Source organism: Gambusia affinis, linkage group LG11 (assembly GCF_019740435.1).
Source record: "Gambusia affinis linkage group LG11, SWU_Gaff_1.0, whole genome shotgun sequence".
Lineage (NCBI taxonomy): Eukaryota > Metazoa > Chordata > Actinopteri > Cyprinodontiformes > Poeciliidae > Gambusia > Gambusia affinis.
In genome coordinates this window covers 16,442,655-16,453,334 of record NC_057878.1, presented here as the reverse complement: position 1 = coordinate 16,453,334, position 10,680 = coordinate 16,442,655, and the positions used below count along the sequence as shown (strand labels likewise).

Here is a 10,680-nt window from a genome sequence, read left to right as displayed (position 1 = left end):
TCTACAGATAAAGCGGAAAACTTCACCGGCAAGTTTAAGTTTTGCTCGGTTAATTTGTACAGTTGAAGGTGAGAAGCGGCTACTTCTGGAGAGCTGTAACCATGGTATGTTTACATTATTCATATTTTTATATGTGTTGGTGCTCGTGTTGGAAATGATCAACTGTGATGGTCATCAAAAACTCGTTCAGAGGTAAATGTAGGATTTTGTTTGACTTTTAAAGAAAAATATTTTTTACTGAAATTTGCTGCCCTCTGGTGGAAGATGAAAGCAGTTGCATCGAGGATTCTTGGTTTTAGCTTTACAAGAGATTGATGATGTGTTGGTGCACAAAACAATATTTTTTACGTTATTCCCTTTGGGTTTTTTTATACACCTGAACCAGGCTGACTGTTTCCTACATGTTGATAAAGGACAGATGTATAAGTTTTACACCTCTGTGTAAGACCAAATTATACTCGATCTGTAGATAGTATAATTTGTGACAACTCCAATCAGCTTATTCCGAATAATTGTATTTTACAGATTGACTTTTTATGCATAGAAGTTGAAAAAAAATCAATGAAAGCACATTTAGCTTCTCCACTTTGTTTTGACTTGTTTAGGAATATAGACTAATCCTTTTAAATGTCAAAATATGACTGCTTTGCTATGATGTAATAATAAAAATCTATAAAAATCCACTTTTTTGTCATCAGGAGTCCACTAATCATTAAATACATGCTTATCGTGTCTCATATGGACCCAGTTGTCCAGTATTTTGATAAACTCTTTTTTTAGTGTGTTGTACAGCCTGTTGAATGTGACAGGTAGCCAATCAGAAAGCGGAGGGAATCACAAACAGTTGACATTGCGCAACTGACAGTCCCGTGTCCCGGAGGTGATATGTGGAAATATTTATTACTGTATGTAAAGATCATTTTTATATATGTTTATTATATGTGGTTATGTTTATTCAGTTAAAAATGTTAACTACAAACAAACATAACTCACCTCCAACTCAGTGCAGGAAATAGAGCGGCTGCTCCCGCCGTCTTTTCTTTTTGTTGCGTCTTTTATAGCTTAAAATTAGTCCACAAACTATCACTGCTGCTTCTGGATAGTCATCGGTGTTTGATTATTCTAAATTCACGTATGGTATGTTGGGGGTTTTACTGAATTTTCTTCTGGAATCGGAATGTTCGTGAGTGGAATCGGTTCGTACGTGGTGTGTTGCTCCTGCAGTGTGGCTGTCGGCCGATTATCAAAATCTATCCACACACACACACACGCACGCACGCACACACACACACACACACACACACACACACACAGACAGACAGACAGACGGCACATGCCTGGAAAACACATAATACTGCCCCTTTAATGAAAATATTGCATGTTTAGTTTATTCTTGAGCTACAAAAATATTGCATTAATTTAACTTGGATAATGATTTTCTTCCTATTATAATTTAGTAAGTATTATCTTATGCTGTAAGATAAAACTGAATTGATACAATGACTGGTGTCATTTAAAGTTTCATCTTCTTAGGTGCAAGTTGATGAAGCAGTGAGCAGTTTTGTTGAGGTAGGTTTATTTTTATTTTATCTTCACACTACATCTTCTCTTTGCTCCCTCTCTGATATATGTATATAAACTAGCATCTTAATATATATATTTTTTTGCTTTTCAGGTTCTTCTGTCAAATTTGGTTTTAACCTGTGTGTTGCTTCTGGCCTGCTACGCTGCTGTCCGCTGGTACATCAGAGATTCCTACAGGATTGGTGGTTTCATTCAGAAGCATGTGTTCATCACCGGTTGTGACAGTGGCTTTGGGAACCTTCTGGCCAGACAGCTGGACCAGAAAGGCTTCAGGGTCACAGCTGGATGTCTCACAGAGAAAGGTGCTGCAGATTTGGCAGCAGTGACAAGCCCCAGACTGAAGACCCTCCTTGTGAATGTTACAGACAGCGCGAGCATCCGGAGTGCTGTGGAGTTTGTGAAGAGAGAGGTGGGGGAGCGAGGTGAGCGGGGATGGACCACTGTAAGGGTTCCAGTTGTAGTAAAGTACTAGTGAAAGCGACAGAGAACTTGGTTTACGCACGTTGATCACCAGAAACAGAGTAAATGCTAAGTGTGAATAAAGTAGCAGTATCATGCTGTGGGAATGCTTTACTCAACATGAACTTGGAAGTAGGTGATGGTAAAATACATGAAAAGCTAAATACAGCATAATACTGGAAGAAAAATAGCCAAAGGTCAAAACAGACTTAAGATTGGAAAGAGGATTCTGCTTCCGACAGAACAGCCAATCAAAGTATATTCATGTAACCTAGATAAAATTTTATTTGACATTTTTTGACAAGACTTGAATATTTTCACAGATGCTCTTTTTTGTTGTTGTTGTTGCTTTAAACAAGTTGTTTTTGTTTGAAGCAAAAATAACTAACTGGAAATAATCATTCAGTACCATACAAACTGAATGGTGCTCATTCAGTTTGTAATACCTACACAACTTTGGACAGGCAACTTCAGATAGAATTACATAAGTGTCAAATTGTAAGAAATTATATATATATATATATATATATATATATATATATTTTTATTTATATATATATATATATATATATATATATATATATATATATATATATATATATATATATATATATATATATATATATATATATATATATATAAAAATAAGGCCATCTTTTGCAGCAGAGCTTTGTTTTGTGGATTCTTAGTGCTATTAGCTGATTGTTCTCTGTTTTCCCCTGCAGGCCTCTGGGGGCTGGTGAATAATGCTGGCAGGTCGGTTCCCATTGGACCGACAGAATGGATGCATCTGGAGGACTTTACAAAGGTGTTGGATGTAAATCTGATCGGGGTTATTGACGTAACCCTGCAGTTTCTGCCTCTCCTGAAGAAAGCCAAGGGCAGAGTGGTGAACGTGGCCAGCATTTTGGGGAGGCTGTCTCTGACCGGTGGAGGATACTGTCTGTCCAAATGGGGTGTGGAAGCTTTCTCCGACAGTCTCAGGTAGAGAAATGAAAACGTTTTCTGCATTTGAGGTTTTTAAATTAGAGGTGAGAGAGAGTGCCTCACTAATTGGAATACCATAGTATTGCCAGATGTTTCCACAGATTGAAAGAGGCAGTTATTGTTTTAAAAATGGCTCCACTAAGGTTAGAAGAGAGTAAATGCTGTAAACAAAATACTTGAAGAAAAGGAAACGCCTGATGGATGTCTCACAGAGACATCCATCAGGATGTCTCTGTGACATCCTGACAGTTTGTCGCTAACACCCTTAGCGACAAACTGTCGCTAAGGGTGGAAAAAGTAAAACTGACATGTAGAAAAGGAGTCTTGTATAACGTGTTACAACCAAGAGGTGATGATCGTTTCTCATCCTGCTAGAAACATAAAATCTACAGTAGTTAGATGAACAGATAATACTGGCGTTGACAGCTCCCTCACTTTCATCCCCTTGATGTTTCTGGTTGATATTTTGGGTATTTTATGAGGGAAAAAAATCTATTGTGAGTATTTTAGTCAACTAATTATAAGCTCATACCATTGAGTCCACATGGGACTAAAGGTGTTGTCCTTTTCTTCTCAGGAGGAACATGCAGCACTTCGGTATAAAAGTGAGCATCATTGAGCCAGGTTTCTTCAAAACCGGTGTGACCAGTGTAGATCTAATCAATGCTGACTTGAAAAGGCTGTGGGCGCGCCTTCCTCAACACGTTAAGGATTCATATGGTGCCACATACTTAGATGACTGTGGGTAGAAAAGTGGCTCGTTTAAATTCTCAAAGAAGTAAATAACTTTTAATTCACCAAATCTTGTTTTTTTTTTTATTTACAGATATGAGAATTCAGGGATTTTCTATGAACATCCTGTGCTCTCCAGATATCTCCAAGGTTACCTGGTGCATGGAGCATGCTCTCACTGCCCAGCATCCACGCACACGTTATGGAGCTGGCTGGGATGCCAAGTTTTTCTGGATCCCTCTGTCTTATCTGCCTTCATTTGTCTCTGACTTTATTGTAAATATGCTCCTTCCCTCACCTAAAGACAAAACAAGAAGTTGAATAAAAGATGGTTATACACACAGTAAAAAACATGCCTTTAATGTTTATTGGCACTCCCTGGAAGGATGAAAAATATTCTAGAAATGCATTTAAAAAAAAATAAATCTGAGCAATGCACTACAATTTTGTGGATTTTGGAGGATTTTCCCACCTGATTTATAGTCTTGGATTTAAACTTTTTTTCACGATTTCTTTGTAGATAGAGGCAAGTTTAGTTGAGCTTTTTTCTCACAGCCACTTGACTTTTACAAGCTGCATTTGAATCTGCTCTTCTTTCCAATTTTAAGCAATGACAAAGAAATGACTGTCCATGTCATTTTATGCTTCCCAACGAAGAAATCCTTGATTAAGTAGTATTTCAAAAACCCGGACTCCTTAACATCTAATCAAGATCGTTGAGATGAATACTGCCCTCTCCTGGACAATTGTAGGAACAACAACACTGAAAAAATACCAGATGCAAAATTTTAATAAACTCAAACGTCTTGACTGCATAACTTGGGATTTTGAAGAATTTTTTCACCCGGTTTAGTGCAATAAAACCAAACTTCTGATATTTTTATGACCTGAGACAATGGACTGGTTTCCATATTTGACCTGCAGGATTTCAGATCTGCGGATAGTAACAATATTGAGCCAATTTTTTTCAAGTTCTAAATCAATTTTTCTCTGGACAGAAATTTGTTTTTCAATTGAATTGTGTAAATGTGATGTTACTTATTTTCAATACGGAGCTGTTACCTTAAACTTGAAACTAGTTAAAGAAGAAAGCTCACAGTGTTGCAAGAAAGCTGCAAATAAAAGACATTTTGTGCCATTTTAATCCTCAGTGTATTCCTGTAGTTTTGACTGCAGTGAAGCAACCTTTTTGATAAATATTGCCATCTGCAGGTCATATTTAAAATATCGTCAAAATTTGTCACTGTACTGTTCAGATAACCATTCGGCCTGCTTCCAAAAAAAAAAAAAAAAAAAAAAAAAAAAAAAAATCTGAGCTTGTTTAAGTTTTTATTGCTTTAATTTCCAAAAACCTTCTTGTCTCAAAAACCAAAAGCATACACAAAAAACAAAAAAAAAGAAACTTCCAAGCAGAATCATAATTTTTCCATTTCATAACACTTCATTCATTCAGGACCATAAAAAGACTTGCATGTAGGAGTCAGGATGATGAATGGTTTTGATCTGAAAGTTTTTACTTTGTTTCTCTTTCACACACACACACACACACACACACACACACACACACACACACACACACACACAGTCCTTAAAGCTTTCAGTTCCACATTCCCTCAAAATGCAGCAATTATGAACAGATATTATGTCCCATCCAGATGAATAATTTCAGGGTTTAAAAAATACTCAGTTTCCATAGAATGAAGATCAGCAAGTAGAAGAATTACTTTATTTAAGACAGCATTTGTGATGATGGCAGCTACCACTGGTAGTAAAATAATTTTATGCTTTCATCTGTTTCTTCAGCAACAATGTTGTGCTGGGCCAGCTGGGAGGAGAGCTTACACAGTTAAAGGGTGGTCTGTTTCTTATGAGCAGACAGGGGGACCATCCTACTCCTTAAAAAGTCCCTGACGTTGCTATAAACCAATTTGGCACTGACAATGCAGCTCAAAACTTTCAAGCTCAAAACAAAACTGACAACGCTTAAAGACGTTTTCCCGCCTAAGAAAGAGTCTACGTCATGTGTTCCTGCTGCAAAAGTGACAAAATGTAAAACCAGAGTCTGGAAAGTGATTCAGACCGTTAGAAAAGCTGTAAAAAACGACATCCATAAAAAGAGGTTTTAGAGTTGGAGAATAAAAACGCAGTCTCTGATGCAGTCTAAACCAGCGGACGTGTCACCATTTAAAGCATTAAAAAATAAAGAGCACAAAGTGTGCATGTACACATGTATAAATGTCCCAGATGTGAAGAGGAGGAAAGCAAAGTGTCGCTGAGGGACAGGGCAGGACGAGACGGGCAGATGCCACCCATATGTGATACGGGGAAAAACAACTCCGACTGAATCAGTGAGGGTGGGGATCTTTGCTGTTCAGGAGGCGGGCCTGGCTGGAGGAGACTGTAGCGCTGCGAATGACCTCCATCCACCTGCCAGTGAATTAGGACTTATTAGAGAAATGAATCAAACTCTAAAGATGAATTTATAAAAAAATAAAATAAAACTAAAGAGTATAGGTTACCTCTCAAAAGTGTATTCACTTTCCGATCTGAAGTAGTACACGTGAGACTTAAAATGTAGCTTGAAGACATAGTCCTTGTGAATGTTTTCATTTTCAGCGGGAACAGTGACTGAGTATCCCAGCAGAGGGAGGCTGGCCAAAGGATAATCGTCCTGTGGGAAGATTTAGTACAAAGAATTTTTAAAATTACTTTTATTTGTTTTATTTTTGCAAAAAAACAACAACAACTTTATTTTGGAAATATAAATACAGAGTTTGCAATAAACCCATTGCAAATACTTCTACAGTGGCCAGATTATATGGAGGCTGCAAAACCTAGAGACTGTAAGGTGGATAAAAAAGGGAATACATTTTGGAAATAGACCTGGAAATTAAATTAAATTTCATGTTCTCTAGTTTTCTAGTCAGCAAAGTGACCCTGACTAAACTCGGGTCAAATGTTCCCAAACACTTTTTGTGGTAGGAAGCAAGAATAAAAAGCTTGCATGGGAGCATGTGTTCACATCTAATATGGCACTTCTATCTAACATTCTACACCAAGATGTGATGCTGGAGGAGGAGAAAAACAGCAAGAGAGAGAAGTGGAAGGGTTCACAGTGCAAACAGTATGACCCGTGTTTTTATCTCACCTGGTGAGATTTGTAGAAAAACAGACTGAAGTTGGTGAAGACCACCCAGAGCTTCTGCCACCCGTTGCTGTTCTTGAACTTTCTCAGCAGGTTTCCCGACAGCTGATTCTGGTCAAAACAGGACAGGAACACATTTAATTAGGAAGTGACACAACAACACGATCAACACAAATATGAAGGAAAAAGCCACATTTAAGCTAATTGGAAACATGTCTACAAGCAATAAACCTACTGGTGAAATAGTGCTGCTTCCTGATATTCTATTTAATCCTTTCTCAATCGTTTCCCCCAAAACCAAAACAGTCCTAACACATAAGGTAGCTTCTTACTTTTTCTCTTTGCCAGAGCAGATTTTTACAGTGCCTTTAGTCTTAATTTAAATAATTGAACTATTTTAATAATAAGGCTGTAGCACAATAAAATGTAGAAAAAAATGGAAGCTCTGGTTACTTTCCAGATACTGTAAATCACCCTTTTTAGATTTTACCTTATTTGCTACATAAGTAACCTACTTTCCTAGTCAAACTCCTACTTTTCTTGAAAGGAATTAAAACATTTGATATTTTTTTGTTTAAAAAAATAATTGAGGCACAGAAATAGCAGTCTTTTTGTGAAGTAGTTCATATTTAAAAGAGCCCAACAACTGCATGTCCTGCAATAAACTGGAACTCTAATATATTTTATTAGACGTAACATAACTGGTAGAAAACAAGAACTGAAGTTGAAAAAAAAAAAAAAAGATGTTTTCTCCACTAGTCTATTGAGAGTGTGTTTTCTTTAGACTGGAGCAGGATATGTTGCATCTTGAGATATTTTAAGTAACTTCAATTTTTTTTAATCAGTGAACTCATTAGTCAAACAAGCTATTTATTTTTCATATTATAGACAGCTTTATTCCTTAATAAATAAAATAATCATTAGAAATGAATCTGGAATTATTCGACTCTTTTACGTGTAAGGTAAAAACCTTTTCTTTGTAATGGTTATCTAACGTATTCCTCTGAATACAGGTGAACACTCCCCATATTAGTCCTGAAATTTAATACTTTCCACTTTTGAATCTATTACACCCTATGTCACACTTCAAAGCCTGATCTGTCTTTTTAGAGTTGGAAAAAAAAAAAAAAGATTGACTAAACTGTGTGATGAATCTGAAAGAAAAGCAAACGTGTAAAACTTGAAAAACATTTTGTCTGCACCTCAAGCACACAAACAGGTGCCTCTCCTGTCTGCCTGGCTCTTTTACCTCTAGACTCCTGCAGGATTCACTAAAGGAGAGGCTCTGAACTCGGTACCAGCAGATAACAGACAGAGGCACTGGTCCCTGGCCATTCGGGGCCTTTTTGTCCCTGACTGGACTAGGCTCCTCTATCACGGAGGAATGCACAGATGTGAGAGAGAGAAACAGACAGAGAGGGCGGGAGGAACAGAAACACAGAAACTGAGTAGGTTACACACAAGCATGCAGTGGCAGGGGTTAACACCAAGGCAGACAGTGTTTCCAGGCAAAGCTGTGAAGAGGACATTGTTACGACGACAGAGGGAGAGCAGAACTGGTGCAGGACGCTGCCTCACAAATCAAGATCCTTTCTGTTAATGTAGGACAAGAACATTCAACAAACCAACATAATGTTTTTAGTCGGAGATATTATGTTCAAGAAGGAGCAAGAAAGCAAGCAGAGCAGCAGCTCCGAGTTTTGATCCGGACATCACACTGAGCGCTCTCGGCCACATGACGGAAAAGTTGAAACTGCAACCTTGCTGACTGTACACGAAGATCAACATTAAAGTCATTTTAAAATATCTTAGCAACTCCTAAATGCACATTTTTCACCAGAGAAAATATTTCAGATAACTGGGTTGTACATAAAAAAATATAATAAAAATAAAAAAGTGGAAAATTTGGCATCTGCAGTTGTTTGGGTGAGTACACAAATAGGAAATGTTTAGAATCCATAAAGTGAAAATGATTGTTTTCCTTAAAATATGAAATTAAATAAAAATGGTTCTTGTATGTAAGCCTCTGATGTTCCATTTGGGAATCTTTGGTAAGACTTGAAAGACACTTTTACAGAAGCTCTTTATCCAATCTGACTAATAAAAGTATGTCAGTGAAAAAGTTGGAAATGTTTCTGTAAAACATTTCCAACTTGTTTTACAGAAACAAGTTTCTGTAAAACAAGAGAGTTTCTGTAAAAGAAAATTGAAAGTAAATCGAGTATCTTAAAATTGAACTATGCTGCACTTTGTGTTGGTATATAAATTGAAATCACAAAACAAGACAGCTGTGTTTTTGATTGTAACCACATGTATTAAATGTTTGTTCTGTAAGATACAGTGTGTTGTATTTTAGAAAAATAAACAAACAAACAAAAAAACCTAACTTGTTTGTGTGTTTTTAAAGTTAATTTGTAACTGCTGACATTCTGCATTGAATTTCCCACTATTTGTTTTCTACAAAATCATTTTTTGTTTTCAGACAATTACTGAAGTGAAATTTCCTGTTGGTTCTTGATAGCTAATTGTTTAATCCAAGGAAATAGGTTAATTCCAGGGGAGCACAGAAGGACACTGTTCCAAGTGAAAGACCAAAGTCAATCCAGATACAGCACAGACTGGGAAACAGAGGAAGAAAACAGCAGGACAGCAGGAGGAGGAGGAGGAGGAGGAAGGGCAAGTCCACCATGGACACACTGGGACTCTGCCTAGTCCTCTGGGCATTCTGGGAAAGTCGGGAGGTGGTTAGAGCTAGACAAGGAGCGGGAGGGTTGGTGATGGGAGAGAGGAGCTTAAACACAGACAGCGTTAGATCATCCTGAAATCAACATGGATATGGGCTCTCAGCTGTTTTGCTCTCTTACTGTTTCTTTCTCACAGTAAACATTCACAAATATTGACGTCTCAGCACAAATTTGGTAATAGCTCAATACTTTTTCTTTGTTTATCCTCTAACTTACTGTTATCAGTCAGTGTGCAGGTCAGCACATCCGATGTGGGACCATTGCTGGTTTTTGCCATCTCTATCGCCGTCTTGATGTCCTGCATCCACTTCTCCATCTCTGTCAGCGAACTAGGTAGCAAATGGAGTGAAAGCAGGAACATGTCACTCTGCCTCAAGGTTATAAACAGTTCTGCTAACAACAACAGCACAGGGACGATGTGTGTTCTTCATTCAGCTTTTCTGCAAAATATTCACTTTAAACTCTCCCCCATTGTGTCATCAGCACAGGATGGAAACTGGATGGATCCGATTAATTAACTGAAGTAAAAAAAAATTATTTTAAATAAATTGATATGTAGCTTTCAGACTACCTTTCACCAGTCAGCAGATTAGACAAGATAGCTGCTGAAGGAGGTGTTGAGAAGCTCAAACTATTGTAAGATGGCAAAGAAATGAACTGTTAAAATAAATAACATGAAAGAGAAGTGGGCACACAGTCAAACGGGTTCAAAACTACTGCATAGCGGGGATTTATAAATGCAGCTGGATTTACACTTGGATTTATCTTCTGATCAAAAAGACTACATGGAGACTGAAACAAAATGTTTGATCTGTGTGAAATATGTGGAATGACAGCACAGATTTATAACAGCAACATCAATCTGGCTTCAGAAAAGTTGAAGAAACACACAAAACAAATAAAGGGAAAATTATGTTAAAGTTTACTTTAAGAGCACATTTCGGCAACAAGGCAGTTCAAAATGCTTCACATAATAAAAACATAACACAATAATCAATTATGAAACAATTTGTAAACCCTTGGGACATG

At 37.3% G+C, this 10,680-nt stretch overlaps 2 protein-coding genes across 2 annotated transcripts in view; one reads left to right on the top strand and one right to left on the bottom strand.

Moving 5' to 3' along the window:
• Window position 1: 1 nt before the first annotated feature.
• rdh1 (retinol dehydrogenase 1) lies at window positions 2-4,997 on the top strand. The gene is made up of 6 exons (XM_044131958.1): window positions 2-104; window positions 1,534-1,569; window positions 1,676-2,006; window positions 2,769-3,027; window positions 3,608-3,771; window positions 3,857-4,997. Exons 1-6 carry the CDS (start codon window positions 102-104, stop codon window positions 4,081-4,083), a joined length of 1,020 nt encoding a protein of 339 aa, XP_043987893.1. The 5' UTR covers window positions 2-101; the 3' UTR covers window positions 4,084-4,997.
• A 286-nt stretch (window positions 4,998-5,283) lies between these two features.
• LOC122840322 (FERM, ARHGEF and pleckstrin domain-containing protein 1-like) overlaps window positions 5,284-10,680 on the bottom strand; it is a 62,843-nt gene continuing 57,446 nt past the window's right edge. Inside the window, 5 exon segments of the mRNA XM_044132610.1 lie at window positions 5,284-6,189; window positions 6,282-6,433; window positions 6,911-7,018; window positions 8,157-8,278; window positions 9,868-9,980. Of these exon segments, the coding sequence (XP_043988545.1) occupies window positions 6,108-6,189; window positions 6,282-6,433; window positions 6,911-7,018; window positions 8,157-8,278; window positions 9,868-9,980 (577 nt within the window). The 3' untranslated portion in view covers window positions 5,284-6,107.

Excerpts from the sequence above, each read along its gene's own strand:
- rdh1 (XM_044131958.1), top strand. Across the intron at positions 2,007-2,768 it reads GAGAGAGGTGGGGGAGCGAG|GCCTCTGGGGGCTGGTGAAT; the intron begins GTGAGCGGGGAT and ends TTTCCCCTGCAG. Across the intron at positions 3,772-3,856 it reads TGCCACATACTTAGATGACT|ATATGAGAATTCAGGGATTT; the intron begins GTGGGTAGAAAA and ends TTTTATTTACAG.